The 19,671-nt window shown below is 44.9% G+C and overlaps 1 protein-coding gene across 1 annotated transcript in view; it reads left to right on the top strand.

Moving 5' to 3' along the window:
* ZBTB49 (zinc finger and BTB domain containing 49) overlaps positions 1–18,907 on the top strand; it is a 33,607-nt gene extending 14,700 nt beyond the window's left edge. Inside the window, 5 exon segments of the mRNA XM_017539162.2 lie at positions 3,090–3,136; positions 9,922–9,995; positions 12,986–13,068; positions 13,159–13,320; positions 18,056–18,907. Of these exon segments, the coding sequence (XP_017394651.1) occupies positions 3,090–3,136; positions 9,922–9,995; positions 12,986–13,068; positions 13,159–13,320; positions 18,056–18,732 (1,043 nt within the window). The 3' untranslated portion in view covers positions 18,733–18,907.
* The last annotated feature ends 764 nt before the right edge of the window (positions 18,908–19,671 follow it).

Here is a 19,671-nt window from a genome sequence, read left to right as displayed (position 1 = left end):
GTAGAGATGGGGTTTTACCCTTTGGTCAGGCTCGTCTCAAACTCCTAACCCCAAGTGATCTGCCTACCTCAGCCTCCCAAAGTGCTGGGACTACAGGCGTGAGCCACCATGCGTGGCCTGATGGCTGTAATTTTTTATTTTTGTGAAACTTACCTGCTTAGCTTTTAAAGGAATCAAAAATTGTTTATTCTGGGAGAACCTCTTTGAATGACAGATACAGTCATGGCAAAGATACTTACAGGGACATAAATACTATACTGAGAAGAGCAGCAATTCTCAAAAGTATGGTCTAGGGAACCCTTTTGGGGGTCTGTGAGGCCAACAGTCTTTTGTTTTGTTTTTTGTTTTGTTTTTGTTGTGTTTTGTTTTTGAGACAATGTTTTGCTCTTACCCAGGCTGGAGTGCAATGGTGCAATCTCAGCTCACAGCAACCTCCGCCTCCCAGGTTCAAGCAATTCTCCTGCCTCAGCCTCCCAAGAAGCTGGGATTATAGGCATGTGCCAACATGCCCAGCTAATTTTTATATTTTTAGTGGAGGTGGGGTTTCACCATGTTGGCCAGCCTGGTCTCGAACTCTTGACCTCAGGTGATCCGCCGTTCCCAAGTGCTGGGATTACAGGCGTGAGCCACCATGCCCGGCCCACACTATTTTCAAAATAGTCTAAGATGTTACTTGTTTTTTCCTCCTCATGAGTGTACAGTTAGTCTGCCCAAGGCTACATGGCGTGTGATGAAGTCCTCACCTTGATGGCCAGTGAAGTGTGTATATATCTGTTCTAAAGATGACTCTGTTTTCATTTCTAATATGGTAGATATCAATTATATATATATATATATATATATATATATATACACATATATATATATATACACACACACATGTAGTTAATATGGGTTGTAGCTCATATTAACAAAAGCTTTTTAGGACCTCAATTTTAAGAGTGTGAAGGGGTCCCGAGGCCAAAAAATCTGAGGCTCACTGGAGTAGAATTGTTAACATTGGTCATTTATTAGTTTTAGTAACTGGTGACCTCTCTCTTTTCAAATTCTTATGTCTCTTATGGGGCTTGAACTTATTATCTGTCACCCCCAATAACTTCAGACATAAACGCAGTTTCATTTATTAGAATACAGAATTAATATAATTATTAATATAGTAATAATATAAATATAATTATTCTGGGTTGAGGAAGCCATTAGACATTTTCAGGATAAAATAAAAATATATAGCCAGGCACAGTGGCTTACACCTGTAATCCCAGCACTTTGGGAAGCCGAAGTGGGCGGATCATTTGAGGTCAGGAGTTCAAAACCAGCCTGACCCACATGGTGAAACCTCGTCTCTACTAAAAATATAAAAATTAGCCAGGCATGGTGATGGGCACCTGTAATCCCAGCTACTTGGGAGGCTGTGGCAGGAGACTTGTTTGAGCTTGGGAGGCGGAGGCCGCAGTGAGCTGAGATCACACCACTGTACTTCAGCCTGGGCAACAGAGCGAGACTCCATCTCAAATGTGTGTGTGTGTGTGTGCATGTGTGTCTATATATAAATTCTAGAATGAGCCCAGAAAGTGAGCAAGCTGCTTTCTTCAAGGCACCAAGACCAAACAATATAGTAGGAAGGGAAATCATTGTTGATACTTTTTAAAGAAGATCTTAATGAAACCATTTGACTTGAGGGAAATGGGGAAAATGAAAGGTTCTCGATATTTAAAGTCTATTCATTAGGGTTATATTTAATCAGATCAAAGGCAGTACCACTGGGTGTGCTTTTAAATTCAGATCATTTTCTATAGACCACATTTCAGAATAGCTGTGTTTTTGTTTTTGTTTTTGTTTTAAAATTGAGACAGTCTCACTCTGTTGCCCAGGCTGGAGTGCAGTGGTGCGATCTTGGCTCACTGCAGCCTCTGCCTCCTGGGTTCAAGCGATTCTCCTGCCTCAGCCTCCTGAGTAGCTGGGACTACAGGTGCGTGCCACCACACCCCGCTAATTTTTGTATTTTTAGTAGAAACGGGGTTTCAGCATGATGGTCAGGCTGGTCTCTTAACTCCTGACCTTGTGAACCGCCTGCCTCAGCCTCCCAAAGTGCTGGGATTATAGGCATGAACCACTGTGCCCAGCCTACAGCTGTGGTTTTTCTGTAGTAAAGTACCATTCTTACAATCTATTCTATCCCCAAGTGCAGTTATTCAGTTACTGAAATTAGAGGTGATAAAGAAGTAGGCAGAGGAGCACATCTCCCATAATGAAAGCTTCCTTTCTTCCTTGAGCGACCAAGGCAGGAAGACTGCAGCAAGGGACACTTTCCCTGTCACACTCATGCTTCAGGAGGTCCCATTCTGTTTGGGGTTCTCTGTGTTCATACCTGGTGTGGTGTGAACAAGTGACCCTATGACTGTTAGGGATTGGTGGTTAAGTGGCATCAGGCCAAAGAACAAGTGAGCAGGATCGTCTGCTCGGCAGGAAAACTCATCTTGACTACAGGAAAAGACCACTTCCAGAATGTGAGTCTTCTTTGATGTAGATAAATACATTGGATTTTAACATAGGTTCTATTTGGAGAACTGTTTAATATTTTAGAGGAAAATACAGATTTTGGCCAGGCACGGTGGCTCACACCTGTAATCCCAGCACTTTGGGAGGCTGAGGCAGGCAAATCACTTGAGGTCAGGAGTTCAAGACCAGCCTGGCCAACATGGGTGAAACCCCATCTCTACTAAAAATGCAGAAATTAGCCAGTGTGGTTGTGGGCACCTATAATCCCAGCTACTTGGGAAGCTGAGGTGGGAGAATCGCTTGAACCTGGGAGGCGGAGTTTGCAGTGAGCCGAGATCATACAACTGCACTCCAGCCTGGGTGACAGAGCAGGACTCTGACTCTCTCTATATATATGTATAACTTTTGTCATCTCTGTGTAGAAATAAAGGCAAGAGATAACTGTGAGGAGGCAGACACTCCCCATTTTCATACCGTTATGATACAGAACATAATGTCATTTTGACTGTACATAGGAGGTCATTTAAACAAAAAATGATTGAAGAAATATTAGTAATGATTTTACAAGTTGTTGTTTTGTTTTGTTTTAGGTGAGAAACCTTTTGAATGTAACATTTGTGGGAAACATTTCTCTCAGGTGGGAATACTCTTATTTATTGTTAATAATTGGAAACCTGAAACAGTGTTATTTTATTGGAAATGAGACATACTTTTGTACTTGTGAGAGAAGCCTCTGATTATATCTGTAACTTAAAGCCTTCAGAATAAATCAGGAAAAAATTTTTTCAAGAAAACAGATTTCTAGTTCTTTGAGAGAAAAATAGCACTTTTCACATGTGAATTCTTACAGTACTTTTTTCCCTCACTAAGGATGAGTCCAAACTTAGTATATGTCTTCCGTTTCACGAATGAAGGTCAGTCAACAACCTTGAGCTTGGTGTACCTGGAGGCTGCACATTGTGCTGGCATAGGCCAAAGACAAGTAATCTCCTTATTCTTGTTGGGACTGTAGATTGTGGGATGTTGGAAAAAAGATGAAACAAGTTTTGTTCCCTGTTTCGACTGCTGCCTTTAGCTGACCTCTTAAGGTCATTTGGACACGTAGTCCTTTACTCCTTCAGGAAGCGTTCGTTATACCCTCCCATGGGCCAGGTACTGCGCTGGGCATGGGACACAAAGAAACCTCGAGACCTAATGTTTTATAGAAAATGGCTTGTGGGAACCTACTTTCTCTCTGAAACAGAAGGTAACTATTGTGCGGCGCCCGGGGCTTCCAGAGGTAAATCACATAGAAGCTGCTCCAGGGCGTGAGGGCGCAGCTCTTCAGGGCACGGCCACCAGCACGACTGTCTCGCACAGAGCATGGTAGATCCTGCGGCAGCAGTGCGTGCCTCGGGAGCTGAGACACTGTGGAAATGGCAGGCACCGTGTTTTCTGGCATTCCCCCGAGAGCTGGCTCTTCCAGTTTTTCCCTTCCTCTGTTGAGGGTGTCAGTTCCTTTTCTCACACACCCAAACCTGCCACCTTAATGACTCTTCACCCTCTCACTCTTTGACCCCCTGCCTGCTGGGATTCAGCAAGTCGTTGTGTCTCCCTTCTTGTACTCGGTTGGGTTGTATCCCCCTGGACGGTTAGTTTTTCTGGGCTGGGCCTGGGGCTGTGTCTTCTTTCCCATCCAGGAGAACACCCAGAGCCAGCAGGTGTTCAGGAAGGATTTGACGAGCTGCGCTGAGTGCTCATCAGTCCAGCTGCCATTCTTGATGAGCCACCCCCACCCCCATTCTTCCTGCCAGTCTGGCCTGGGGTTCAGAGCTCAGCCTCTGGGGCTGCAAAGTCTAGAATTGAGCTCTGCCTCTGTCGGGACTTAACTACACTGTGACTTTGGGCAAGCTTACCGTTTGGCCCTTCAGTTTCCTTATCTGTGAAACACTGATAAGAAGATCACTTACTCCCATAGAGTGTGAGGAGTAATGAGTTAATAAAGGCAAGTCCTTAGAGCAGTCCCTGGCACCCAGTAAGCCCTCAGGAAACGCCAGCATTCGCCTGTTGCCATCCACTTTCTTCTGTCCTGTCTGTCCTCACGACCCTCAGATGCCAATCTTTCTGAGGCACCTCCCTGCCCCCACCATTTTCATCTCAGCAGTTTTAGTTTGATGGCAAAATCATGAGACTCAGACTAATAACCATTAATGATTAGCAGTCGCAACTTCTCTGGGACTTATTTTTCTAATTTTTAAAATAAGGATACTACTACTTCACGGAACTGTTGGGAAGATGAAATGAAAAACTAGGGCTGAAAGCCTTTTATACATTTAAATTATGATGAGAGTAGCAGTTCCATCATTTTCATGCCTTCTCTGACTCTACATCGCTGACCCTATAAATTAAAACCAGATATTCAGGCAGGCTGCAGTCCGCCTCCACTCCTTTCTCCTGGCCCGGATGCCTGGTGCTCACATCAGAGATTCTGATTCTGTGATTTGGAGTGGGGCTCAGGTGTTGGTATTTTTAAAAATTCAGCAATTTTGATATGCAGCCAAGGTTGAGAACTACTACTGTAGCCCTTGACCTGTACGAACTCTCTTAAATCCTACCACAGGTAGCCCTTGCTTGATCCAGAAATCCTTCCCTTCTATATTTGTCTGTGTACTTTTGTTAGGTTTCTATGACTGTAGAGTCATACGTAGTGATGGTATTCAGATGTATATTACTGCTTTATGTTCATAGTAAGTATGGATTTTGGTGAACAAGGAACTGTTTTAATGTTTGTTGCAAGCCTACAGTGTCTATGTGCTGTCCATGAGCTCTGCCATATGCTGGGAGGGGGGTACAAAAATGGCCATGGCCTCTAGGAGATTGGTTTATTTTTTTTTAGACAGAATCTTGCTCTGTCATCCAGGCTGGAGTGCAGTGGCACGATTGTGGCTCACTGCAACCTCCGTCTCCTGGGTTCAAGTGATTCTTCTGCCTCAGCCTCCTGAGTAGCACGGATTACAGGCATGCAACACCATGCCTGACTAATTTTTGTATTTTTAGTAGAGACAGGGTTTCACCATATTGGCCAGGCTGGCCTCAAACTCGTGACCTCGTGATCCACCCACCTCGGTTCCCAAAGTTCTGGGATTACAGGCATGAGCCACTGCGCCCAGCCCAAGTGCTTATTGTTTAGAGGAAGAAACAGACATGTAAGTGATCAAGTACAGTGAAATGTTGGAAATGCTGACATATCTACAGGAACAATGTGGGCAAAGAAAAGACAGTAGTCCTTTCTACCTGAAAGGTGTGTTTGGGACAGCATGAGGGCATGAAGTGTTTGAGAGGTTGCTTAGGTGAGCCCTGCAGACAAGCAGGCACTGGGCGAGACTGTGTCCCTGGCATGCTGGAGCAAGAAAGCAGATTGTCTGCAAAGAGATGTGTAGTAGAGGATGCCTGCTCACCCATCCTCCACCGTATGCCTAACATTCTTTTCTTGTAATGAACTAGAATAAATGTTTGTGGTTATAGGGAATTGGATTGCTCCTGTATAATAATATTTACAAATAAGAATCTCTCATCCTGCTTACTGAGAATTTAGTATTTAGTGTGTTAGTCTTTTTTAAAAAGTTAACCACAGCCCACATAATGAGAACGCCAGCATAAGGAAGTTAGCATCATCTTGGAGTGACAACAGGGGCTGCATCTGTCTATGAGACTGGACACTGTATATGTCCAGATCTCTGCAAGGAAGAGTCATGTCATACTTTAAAGTGTGACTGAGTCACACTCAGAGGGAAGTGTTTTCTTTGTGGCGTAGAACATGGACTGTTTGGAGGGCATTGGAGAGAAACCAAAAGAGTGACAAGTTTTGAGCGCTTGTCATGTGAGAAACTGGAAAGAAAATGAGGCGTAATGCCCTGTCCTTTGGGAGAGGAGTAGGATTGTTTTTGTTCCCCCAAGCAGGTAGAAATAGAAACACTGGGCAGCTGGTACAGAGATGGGTTTTGAGAGGCGCGGCTCTCCCAGCAGCACTGTCTGGCCAGCTGTCTGCCCAAGTCCGGGGGTGTTAGTGTCCTCTGCAGGATTACTGTATGGGAGGCGTTTCCAGGGTGCTGATGTGGACTCATGCCAGAGGTGACAATGTCACCCATCCATGGTGGAAACACAAAAATAAGGACAATTAATGAGCTTTACCCAAGCTATTACATTTTCATCTCTAAGGTTATATTTCCCACACTTTTACTGTTAAGTGTCATTTTATCAAAAGGGTGATTATTATTTAAGTGACATCTCTGTGAATCCTTACATTTTTTTCTTTTTAATTTTATTGCCTCATGAAATCCTAAAGTTTAGAAATTCCTGAGCTAGCTGACGTTTAAGATCTGGGATCCTGGCTGGGCACGGTGGCTCACACCTGTAATTCCAGCACTTTGGGAGTCCAAGGCAAGTGGATCACGAGGTCAGGTGTTCGAGACCAGCCTGACCAACATGGTGAAACCTCGTCTCTACTGAAAGTACAAAAATTCGCTAGGTGTGGTGGCATGGGCCTGTAATCCCAGCTACCCAGGAGGCTGAGGCAGAAGAATCGTTTGAACTCGGGAGGTGGAGGTTGCAGTGAGCTAAGGTCATGCCACTGCACTCCAGCCTGGGTGACAGAGCAAGACTCCATCTCAAAAGAAAAAAGAAAAGATTTGGGATCCCTTTTATCTCTAAATGATTATGATTCCTGACTTTTTTTTTTACATATAAACACTCAGCTGCCGTTAAGAGTGTTCATGATTGGAAATAGATGATAGATGCTGGGTTTGTTCATGTTTAATTACCGAGGTTGAAGTACCTGTCAGAAGGAGTTTATTATAAAAATTGCTCAAGGCAGATGTTAATTCTTCTGTACAGCAGAGTTTTTCTGTTAAAAATTTTAACAACTCCGTCTGAAGTTAAAATGGTATTAGAAAGGATCAAAGTTCACTTACTGCTAATAACTTTAACATAGGTTTAACAGTTCAAACTTTGGAGTCACTAGGCAAACCTGAATTAGTGAATTCAATCCCAGTTTTATGACCGAAGGCTGGGTCTTACCTCTCAGAGCCTATGTTGACTTCTCTGTAAAACATGAATAATACCGCTTTACAAGATATTGTGATGACTAAGTTAAATACTCTTTGCAGCAACTTAGCAAAGAGCTTCACAGTAAGTTCTTAAGAAATGCTAGCTATTATTGTTATTACCACTTGCTAGAATTTTTATGGACACGACTATAGATGATTTCTAAGATGTGGTCTGTGCACCTAGGATATCTGTAGTACTAGAATATGTCAAAAGTTTACCAAAAAAAAAAAAAAAATTGACTAAAGCTCTAATAATCCGGGCCTGAGTTTGCTGTGTAACCTGGAATAAATTATCTGAATGTATTAATGGATATTTTGCCTGGCTCTTCCATTAGTTTTATATAATCTGCTTTTATATTGTTCATCAGAAATATGCATTCCTTTATCAGAGAGAAAGATTATTTTCATTATCTATTTCTAGTACAAAATAGGTAAAGAACATTTTTTTCCTACCACTTAAAATATTAAATGGAAGATCATTCAAGTATATTTCTTTTGAAAACAAGTAATTGTTATGCCATTTTTAAAAAGGAAAAATGCAGCATTGCTAAGAATTGACCCAGAATGCATTTCAATCATAATACATAGTTTACAAAATAACTGAAAACAAGCGGGCTCTAATTTAACAGTTCAGCAGATGGTGCTATGCAGATTATTATGTAACTGATAGCTTTTCTGACATTTGCAAGTGACTAATTTAAAACACTGGTGTATTATTTTAACTCTCCATTATGTGGCAGAGTTACTGTCATATTGAATATTCAAAACATACTATTTCATTCATAGAAACTTGTGCATCCTCAAGTTTTCCTCACAAGTAGAGGAGTTTAGATTCACATCAACCAGTATTAATTTCTGGCCACACCATGTAACTGGGACAACCACTTTATTCATCTGAATACAATGGTAGTTGTACAGTTTATCTGAATACAGTGTTAGTTGTATTATTATCTCAAGAAAATAGGTGGTAATTTGATAGTACATATAAAGGCCTTATTTGCAGTTCAGCAAGTATATATTGCTGTTGATATTTGTTTTATTGTTATTAGTAGCCATTCTGTTAAAAGCTGTATATTTTCCAAAGTTTTTCCAAACTCTTTCTCTTTGGTTACTGAAAATCTCAGGTTTTTTCTAAGCCATATTTATCATATTCTTAAATGTGATGTCTAACTCTGTTTCCTAGCGTTTGACAGACATGATGAATCTTCCATGTTGTATAGTCCACAGATGGCATTTTTTGATACTTGGGAGTTCTAGTTTCCACTCACAGGTCGATATCAAACTCATCTTCAAACCTTAACCATGAATCTTCATCTTTGCATTTTATTTAAAATACAATTTGCAAATTCAAAAAGTCACATGTGTTAGTTGGCTAGTATTCATTCTTGGTTTTTGCTTATCTTGTGCATGATGCCAGCCTTACCACTGGGTATATTAGCTCATTTCAGTGCATTTTTTTCTTTCTTTCTTTTTTTTTTTTTTTTATAATGAGACACTATACAAAATTAAAATGGGGAAAAATGACAGGTTGAGACTATTAACTTAATTACAGCAATGGAAGATTTTCCAAATCCTAATTTGAAACATTAGCAAGTAGCTTTTTAAATATCTGAGGCATTTGCAGTTTTAATTTCACTGTACTTTAGGTAATTTAAGATTGATTTCCTATTGATTAGTAAATAGAAATCCATCTGATGATCTCCGTTTCATTCTTGGCAAAGCCTTGCTAGTTTCAGAAATTAGGAACACAGTGGCCCAGCACCTGAGAGGCTGTTGTGATCCTCCTGATTTGCACTTTTGTACAAAGGTAAAGATAAGACACCTGTCAGAAAGAACCACGTGTACTTGCCAGAGGAAGTACTTTTTAGAAATCTGTTTCCTTCTTTATGAACAAAAGCATGTTTTTTAGAAAGAAACAACACTGAAATAAGGATGTATGGTGCTTTTTTTTTTTTTTTAAATAATGTTTTAAATACATGGCCCAAATAAGATACATCAAGGCCTGTTTAAAGTACAGGCTTGACAACCACCAAAGCAGCCTCCACAGGGTGCTATGTAAGAGGGAAGCACTGCATAGTACGTGCCTGAGCTAGGACATAGCCAAGGGCTCACATGGAGGATGGTGTAGAGATGCATGCCATGTGCAGCAGGTGGCCAGGCACTCTGGCTGTTCTTGATCCCCTTGCACGTGGCTTCTTTTGAGTTGTGTGTATCTCATCTTCTTCTGGAAGTTGGATTGAAACCTGACTAAATGTGTCAGTTTTCCTTTTGAATGTATATAATTTAAAAAACAAAAACCTTTCATTATTGGTGTGTTTTTCTTTTCCTCTTTTTTCAGGCAGGTAACTTACAGACTCACTTACGACGACACTCTGGTGACAAACCGTACATCTGCGAGATCTGTGGAAAGAGGTCAGTGCTGGGCATGTTCTTCTGTGTGGAAGGGAGCCTGTTGAGTCTCAGTGTCTCTGGAAGTCAGTGTCCTCCGAAGCGGTGGCTCACAGATGAGCCACATGTGGGCTGACTCTGCCACTGCAGAAAACAGGTTAAATTCAAACCTTCTGGCTTTACACATGACACATAAGAGAATAATAAAAAGAAACGTTAATTCAAAGAAAGAAAATCTAGGACAGGAGCCCCAAAGAGGATATGGGGCTTTATGTGGAACAAAATTATTTTATACTGAAATTTTCATTCATTCTAAAAATGTCTCTGAAAATATAATAGATTAATGCCCCCAAGGAGGTGACTGTCTACCAGGGGAAATGGGACTTGCCAGCTAAGCGACTAGATTTCAGGAGACAAGGAGGTGGTGGAAGGTGCCACAAGCCGTGGGCCTGTAAGAGCTTGTGAGAGTTCCGTCCCTGGGAGAAGGGAACTGAGTCTTTCTGGGCGGGTAGGATTTTGACCTGGGGAAAGAATCTGATCCTTGAGATGGAATAAAGTGCCTGGCAGTTGGAATTCTCTGCACCGTGGTGTAAATGAGGAGGTCCTCCCTGCTGTGTGTGCAGGTGGCACCCTGAACCCCCCTTCCCACCCTTGGCTATATGTCAGTCAGGCCTCGTACTCCGTCATCTGGTGGTTGTGCCAGAACAACAGGCGTCAGCCGGGACTACACTAGTCACGAAGCTCTGTGCGCACTTTGGCTATGTAGCTTTTACATTCATTTATTAATCATTCATTGATTCAGCATTTTTTAGATGCCTGCTGTATGCTAAGTGCTATATGGGACCATAAAAATAAACAGTACAGGCCGGGCACAGTGGCTTACGCCTGTAATCCAAGCACTTTGAGGGGCCAAGGCGGGCGGATCACCTGAGGTCAGGAGTTTGAGACCAGCCTGGCCACTGTGGCAAAACCCCATCTCTACTAAAAATACAAAAATTGGCCAGGCGTTGTGGCACACATCTGTAATCCCAGCTACCCAGGAGGCTGAGGCAGAAGAATCTCTGGAACCCAGGAGGCAGAGGCTGCAGTGAGCCAAGATCGCACCACTGCACTCCAGCCCAGGCGACAGAGCAAGACTCCGTCTCAAAAATAAAAATAAAAATAAATGGTCCAGAGTGTCTGCCTCTTACAGATTCATACTGAAGCGTCTTGGGGCAAGAGATAGTCATGGGATGAATTAGAAATCAGAGTCCTCACATTCAGTGTCAGCACATGCTGGGGAAAGCCAAGGAGGAAGCGACTCTAGATTCAGTTTCAGGAAAACTATTGTCTCTGCCAATGATAGAAAGCAAACAAAAGCTGCAGAGGGCAGCACATCTCCCTTTCTGCTATAGCTACCTGAACACTGAAAGCCAAGTTCGGGGCCCAGTATCATCTGCTGCCCACTGCCCATTCCAGATGCCGAGGAGCAGAGGCCTCCTGCAGCCTCAGATGGTGTCACTTCACTGCTAGTCACTGCGTGTCTTGTTTTGCATGGGGTTTGAAATCTGAACCTTCTGAATTCCATTTCGGAGTAAGGCATGTGCTTATTTTTTATTTATTTATTTTTGAGACGGAGTTTTTGCTCTTTCACCCAGGCTATAGTTTAGTGGCACAATCTCTGCTCACTGCAACCTCACCCCCTGGGTTCAAGCAATTCTCCTGCCTCAGCCTCCCAAATAGCTGGGATTACAGGCACATGCCACCGCTCCCGGTTAATTTTTGTATGTTTAGTAGAGATGGGGTTTCATCATGTTGACCAGGCTTGTCTCAAACTCCTGACCTCAGGTGATCCACCCACCTTGGCCTCCCAAAGTGCTAGGATTACAGGTGTGAGCAACATTGCCCGGCCAAGGCATGTGTTTAAAACCAGGTCTATACGCAGCATCTTCTTCCAAATGTAACATACTCTGCTATCAAGCATAGTGGAAAGTAAAGAATATAGATTTCCGCATCTGAGGGCCTGGGTTGGAATTATTGTCTAAGGCAAGTTAGTAACCGTCTCTGAACTTGGTTTTCCCATCTGGAAAATGGGAGTGAAAATGCCTGCCTGGCCGTGTTGAGGAACGATTAAGTGGGATAATGGTTGTTAAACACGTAACTGGGCCAGACGTGGTGGCTCACATCTGTAATCTCAGCACTTTGGGAGGCTGAGGCAGGATGATCGCTTGAACCTGGGAGGTGAAGATTGCAGTGAGCCAAGATCACACCATTGCACTCCATCCTGGACAACACATGAGACTCTGTCTCAAAAAGAAAATGTAACTGATCATCTGCACAGAGCATCTGCTCAGTGAATGCTGGTTCCCTTTCTTCATTTAGTTCCCTTGTTCTCAGTGTTAGGACTGATAGGTGTAAGTCTCTGCTGTGGCTCAGAAAGACAAGAGCTTATTTTCTGGGGATATTCACAGTGGAGGGTGATGGCCATGCATCTTGGTCCCTGAGACTCTGAGCTCCTGTTTGCATTTTATTTTATAGTGAAAAGAGCCAGGGTTGCACGTGGCTAGACCAGGGCAGAACTCACTCCGGGCTCTCTCAAAGTCATCCTCCTTGGGTTGGCAGCACCCAGCTAGAGTCTCTCCCACGAGACCCCAGGAACCTTGGCAGAACTGCAAGGGTGGAAGGGGCACTTGGCTCTGAACTGTGCGACTCCGTTTTTACTCTCTTCATAGCCCCTGAGGCAGTGATGCTAAACCATAGAGCACCTGGTCTTGCACTCTATAAAACTGAGGAAGAAAGTGTAATGAAATCAGGTAGAAAATAAATGCTTTAAAAACAAGACACTTGCATCATGTTCTGCTTTCCTTAAAAAAAAAAAGGATTTTTTCAGTGCATATTTCGAATGAAACCAGTCCAGTTCAGATGCCATTCTGAACAGTGTCAGGAGCAGATATTCCTCCCTCAGTGAGCTACAGTTATAAAGGCCCACAGTAATGTAGAAAGGCTCTTAATTGACTTTTCAAATTACGTTCTAGGTTTGCAGCCTCTGGCGACGTCCAGCGTCACATTATTATTCACTCAGGAGAAAAACCACACTTGTGTGACATCTGTGGTCGAGGTACAGCTGAGTGTTTTCCTATTTTTCTTGAAGATTTCTGATTAAAATGTTCTCTGTCCTTCAGCTTAACACCTGTTATGGTCTCTCTAGGGTTTAGTAACTTCAGTAATTTGAAGGAGCACAAGAAGACACACACGGCTGATAAAGTCTTCACCTGTGATGAGTGTGGAAAGTCTTTTAATATGCAAAGGAAATTAGTAAAGCACAGAATTCGGCACACGGGGGAGCGGCCTTACAGCTGCTCTGCCTGCGGTGAGTTTGGGTTTCCGCCTGTCCCCTAGTCATCCGTGTGTGGGAAGGGCTTCGCCCCCCAGCCCTTGATTACGTGTCTGGGATGAGCCCTTTGTTTTTTCTGAGGTGAAATGGGAGTAGTGCTGTTTTATTTACTGCCTCAACATGATCTCTCGTTCGTTCCTTCACTTGTGTGTCAGGCATTTGCTGCTTGTCTTTGAGGTATTAGGAACTGTCCTAAATGCTCCCAATACAAAGGTGACTAAGACAGAGTCCCAGGTGCTGAGGGCTCATGGTCCAGATGGGAAGAGGGAGAGTGGGGAGGGAGCAGGACGTGCAGCTGCACATGAAGAGAGCGGCCCAGGGCTGCAGAAGGGAGGTCCTGCCAGAGCCTTAGGAGGACATGCCGGGGTCAGGGTGGGCTTCTTTAGACCCCAAACTTACAGAGCAGAGGCCATTCTTGTGGGCACTTGATGGTTCATTCTGAGCATCCGGGAAGGAGAGTGGAAACCTGGCAGCCCTCAGTTTCAGGCACCTGACCACTCCGATGAGGACATGGAGACTCGGGGTCAGGTAACACATGACCCATGATGACAGTGCTGGAGCCAGGATCCCTACACACATGGCCTCTAAAGAGGAAGTGTGTGTACCCATCACAAGTAGTTGAGGTGCTTGTTGAATCATGGGCAAAAATATGAGTGACAGCAACTTTGATGATGATGTGTTTAGACCAAATAAGAAACAGCACAGAGTCCAGCTTAGGGAGCCTGGATTCAGGGCACCATTCGGAGGGGCTCATTCTGATTGTAGCTGGAATCCGAAACCGGCAGGACTTCTCCATGTAACCAGAGGAAACCTGGTTTCTGTCCCTCCATTTAAATTGTACACAGATCTTCTGGATACAGATTTAGGCAACTCCATGACCATTCTGATGACTCTTAGAAAGTGAGATTTCATCACTTTAAATCACTAACGTAGGAGCCTGCCGTGGTGGCGTGTGCCTGTAATCCTGGGTACTGGGGGCGTTGAAGCTGGAGGATCTCTCAAGCCCACGAGATCGAGGCTGCAGTGAGCCGAGGTCGCACCACTGCCTGGGTGACAGAGCAAGACCTTCATCTCAAAGAATCAGTAATGTAGTCTCAAATCACTGATATAAAATATCAGTTCTAAATAATTATCACAGCTGTGAACTTGATTTAAAGGTAAATTTTCTCCTCCCTCCCCAGCTAGGCCTTGCTACTGCTCAGACCCCTGCAATGGAGACAGCAGAGTAGGCCCTTCTGTCCTCTCCACCCCGCTTAGGGTTCTGCCCTTTGCCTGCCTCACTAACTGTGGTTTCCCAGCCTGACAAGGTCAGCTTCGGGGGACTAGGGGAGAGCTGAAGAGAGCAGGAACGTTATGTGACAGGGTCAATTTTTTAACAGCTTTGAGACAATAGTGCCATACCATAAAATTTACCAATTTCCAGTGAACAATTCAGTGGGTTTTGGTAGTTTGACAAAGTTGTGTAACTCTCACCGTGGTCTAATTTCAGAACATTTTCATCACCCCAGAAGGAAGCCCTATACCCAGTAGCAACCCCACTCCCAGCCCTTGCCCCTGGCTGCCACTCCTCTAGGTTCTGTCTTTGTTACTACTTCTAGACGTTTCCTGTGCATGGACTCATACAACATAGGGTCTTTTGTAGTCGACTTCTTGGACTCAGCAAATCAGCTGTAATATCCATGTACAAATGCTTGCGTGGGGGTGTGTTTCCATTTTCTTGGATCTATAGACAGATCGATGTCAAGAGGGCTGCACGTGCTGAGCGTTTCAGTGCTGGAAACTCACAGGCTTGCGCTCTCGCTCTCATGCACGCCTGGGCTTCATGGTTCTTCTCAAATCTGCCTTCCCTCTCATCTCCCAGCATTTCACTGCACTTTCCAAGAGGCAGGCCTGCACGCAGCCATGTGTGTTCCTCCAGCTGGCCTCTTTCCTGGCTCCCTGGGTTTATTAGCCACTTACTATAGGGAGGGTTTGCTGGGCTTTCACTGCCCTTCAGGCATCCTCCCTGGCTGATTCCGAGCAGCTCCAGCATGCCTCTTGTCCAGTGGATGGCAGCACTCAGGCCTGATTCAGGGACCTGCAGGCCCACAGCAGTATGGCACCTACCCGCCTGTCCCCCACTAGACCTACTGTGCAGGAGGTGGACACTGTTCCTCTGTGCCCTCCTCACACCAGGACACAGATGGAGCCAAGCTTCTCTCTACTTGAGAGATGAAAGAGAGACAACCCCCTTCCCCCCTTTCTTGGTGGGAATTCTATCACGACTAAAAATTCTACATATTAAGGATGCTAAAAGTGGTTGTCCCATCTTGTTCAGTAATTTATTGAGAATTTATCATGAGGAAACGATGTAAAGAAAGATAAAAACTTGGCTTGGCGTGGTGGCTCACACCTGTAATCCCAGCACTTTGGGAGGTCAGGGTGGGCAGATCCCACCTAAGGTCAGGAGTTTTAGACCAGCCTGGCCAACATGGTGAAACCTGTTTTCTACTAAAAATACAAAAATTAGCCAGGCATGGTGGTGTGTGCCTGTCGTTCCAGCTGCTCAGGAGGCCGAGGCACAAGAATTACTTGAACCTGGGAGATGGAGGTTGCAGTGAGCCAAGATTGTGCCACTGCACTCCAGCCTGGGCAACATAATGAGACTCCATCTCAAAAAAAAAAAGAAGAAAAAAAACCTTATGTTAGAGCAGCAAACAGTTGGAAGCAGCCAGCATGTGCAGCAGTGAAGCTTCTAGTTCACAGAATACCGCACGTCTGAGTAAAGTGTGTGCTGTAAGGACCACACGGAGACTAAATATGTGTTCACTCTAGTGTGAAGGAGCCTGAGCCTGACGTTGTGGGCAGAACACAGACGTGAAAGCACAAAGGCAAAGGTCACTGTGATGTGTTGCTGCAGTGTTTTGGTTTTTAAAATTTTTTTGAGACGGGGCTCTTTGTTGCTCATGCTGTAGTGCAGTCGTGGTGGTGCGATCACTGCTCACTGCAGCCAGGCGATCCTCCCGCCTCAGCTGCTGAGTACGGGGACCACAGACATGCACCACCACACCCAACTAACTTTTATTTTATTTTTTGTAGAGATGAGGTCCCACTATGTTGCCCAGGCTGGTCTTGAACTCCTGAGCTCAAGCAGGTCCCCCGCCTCAGCCTCCCAAAGTGCTGGAACTAGAGGTGTGAGCCACCTCACCTGGCCTACAGTATTTTTTATATGGAAAATGTGCCCAAAGTTTAGTGCATGTAAGCTCACATCCAGTTTGATTATTCAAGGACTTTAAATAACATACCCTGCCCATTGCTTGACTGGAGCTAGATAGCTGAGAATTGAAATGTAAAGTGAAAAGTTCTAAATATTTATCCATGTAAGTTGTGCAGCGCATTCTTAGCTAGTCTGTGGCCTTTTAAGGTTATGTGCTGAGTTACTTCTCATCTTACCTATTCCCGTGGTGGAGCTAGATCCCTTCCCTTTCATATTCACAGAGAAAGGAAATAGATCCTGGAGAGGAATGCATAAAATGTTGTTAAAAGCTGAATACAGGGCCAGGCGCCTTGGCTCATGCCTGTAACCCCAGCACTTTGGGATGCTGAGGTGGGTGGATCACTTAAGGCCTAGGAGTTCAAGACCAGCCAGGCCAACATGGCAAAACCTCATCTCTACAGAAAATACAAAAATTAGCCTGGTGTGTTGGTGCATGCTTGTAATCCCAGCTATTCGAGAGGGTATGACATGAGAATTGCCTAAACCCAGAAGTGGAGGTTGCTGTGAGCTGAGATTGCACCACTGCGCTCTAGCCTGGGCGACAGAGCAAGACTCTGTCTCAAAAACAACAACAAAAACAAAAGCTGAATACAGGCCGGATGTGGTGGCTCACACCTGTAATCCCAGCACTTTGGGAGGCTAAGGTGGGCAAATCACTTGAGGTCAGGAGTTCAAGACTAGCGTGACCAACATGGTAAAACCACATTTCTACTAAAAATATTTAATATAAAAATTAGCCAGACAGGGTGTCAGGCATCTGTAATCCCAGCTACTCAGGAGGCTGAGGCAGGAGACTTGCTCGAACCTCAGAGGCAGAGGTTGCAGTGAGCCGAGACCACACCACTGCACTCCAGCCTGGGTGAAAGAGTGAGACCCTGTCTCAACAAAAAAAACACCCGAGTACACAGACACCTTTAGAAAAGATGTTTCTGAATTATAGATTGGCTGTGTTAGATTTAGGAACATGTCAGTGAAACTGACGAGGAGAGCTGTGGTTTCTCAGCACGGGCTTGGCAGGTGCCCAGGGTACCCGTGTGCAGGGAGACTCGGTGAGAATCAAAGTCTCACACTGAGACACTCCAAACCCAAAGGCTGTTCATTGGAGGGGTCCGCAGCTGGAGAAGCACCTCCCACAGGAACGGAAAGCCTTCCAGAGTGAGCAGGAGCTGTGAGGTGACCCCCTCTCCTCAGATCAGGGTTGTTCAGTGTCTTAGGAGGGAGGGGAGAATCCTTCCAGAATGGCTACTGTAAAAACATCTTTTTCCAGCCTGGGCATCACCCTATCTCTACCAAATGTATATGTATATTAGCCAAGTGTGGTGTCATGTGCCTGTAGTCCCAGCTACGTGAGAGGCTGAGGAAGGAAGATTGTTTGAGGCTAGGAGCTCAAGACCAGCCTGGGCCACATAGCAAGATCCTGTTTAAATAAATAAATAAATGTTTTTCTTTTTCCAGGGAAGTGTTTCGGGGGATCAGGTGACCTCCGCAGGCACGTCCGCACTCACACTGGGGAGAAGCCGTACACGTGTGAGATCTGTAACAAGTGCTTCACCCGCTCCGCAGTGCTCCGGCGGCACAAGAAGATGCACTGCAAAGCTGGGGACGAGAGCCCAGACGTGCTGGAGGAGTTCAGCCAAGCCATCGAGACCTCCGACCTCGAGAAGTCTCAGAGCTCAGACTCTTTCTCCCAAGACACGTCCGTAACGCTGATGCCGGTGTCAGTGAAACTCCCCGTCCACTCAGGGGAAGATTCTGTGGCAGAATTTGATAGCCACTCTGGCGGCTCCTATTGCAAGTTACGGTCCATGATCCAACCTCATGGAGTTAGTGACCAGGACAAGCTGAGTTTGGATCCTGGTAAACTTGCCAAGCCCCAGATGCCGCAGACACAGCCTCAGGCATATGCTTACTCGAATGTGGACTCCTCAGCCGGTGGTGAGCCACTGCAGGCGGATGGCATGGCCATGATCCGCTCCTCTCTGGCTGCTTTGGACAACCACTGTGGTGACCCCCTGGGTAGTCGAGCATCTTCCACCACTTACAGAAACTCAGAGGGCCAGTTTTTCTCCAGCATGACCCTCTGGGGGCTAGCGATGAAGACACTGCAGAATGAAAATGAGTTAGACCAGTGATGGACTGCACTTCTCCACGGTGGAGGCTTGTTCTCAGTTTGGCAGGCTGGTATCAAGCCTGCAGGAGGGCTAGGCCCAGTGGCTCACGCCTGTGTTCCCAGCACTTTGGGAGGCCAAGCAGGTGGATTACAAGGTCAAGAGATCGAGACCATCCTGGCCAACATGGTGAAACCCTGTCTCTACTAAAAATACAAAAATAAGCTGGGCATGGTGGCGTGTGCCTGTAGTTCCAGCTACTCGGGAGGCTGAGGCAGGAGAAACATTTGAACCTGGTAGGCAGAGGTTGCAGTGAGCTGAGATCGCGCCACTGTACTCCAGCCTGGCGACAGAGCGAGACTCCATCTTAAAAAAAAAAAAAAGGACTGCAGGAGGACCCAGTTTCTCCATGACTGTTCCTTCTAACTAGCCAGAGAAGAGCTAGGTTCCCTCCTGGTGAAGGCTCATAATCTGAAGCATTTTGAGCTGGGGGTTTGGGGAGGAGGGCCTCCTGGCTCATCATAAGGCAGCTGCGGGAGGGAGTGCTGACGTCACTGAAGCCAAAGCTGTCTCAGCAGCTTCAGCTCGAGGGAGAGTGCATGTGTCAGCTACTGTACATGTTGGTCATGTTAAAGGAATTAGATATGTATAATATTACAAATATTTTTGCATTTTTACAAGATTGAAATTTGTAGCATTTTATATTAAGTATTCAACAGAATTTATTTGTATATGAAACTCATACCATAATTTAATTTGAATAAATGAAGTTTTTCTATATAATATGTTTCCTCTAGCATTTTTATTAATCTAAAGACTATAGGAGTATAAAAATAAATAGCAGCGAGGACTCACCCTGCAAGGATAAGAGCCGCATCTGCCGGCCTGCCCTCCTGGTACAGCAGGTTTCTGAGTGGTCGGAACAGCCTGACTCCTGGCTGCCACTCACCCTCTCAGGATCTT

The sequence above is a fragment of the Cebus imitator genome, unplaced genomic scaffold, assembly GCF_001604975.1.
Source record: "Cebus imitator isolate Cc_AM_T3 unplaced genomic scaffold, Cebus_imitator-1.0 Scaffold117, whole genome shotgun sequence".
Lineage (NCBI taxonomy): Eukaryota > Metazoa > Chordata > Mammalia > Primates > Cebidae > Cebus > Cebus imitator.
This window is presented reverse-complemented; position numbering and strand designations above follow the sequence as displayed.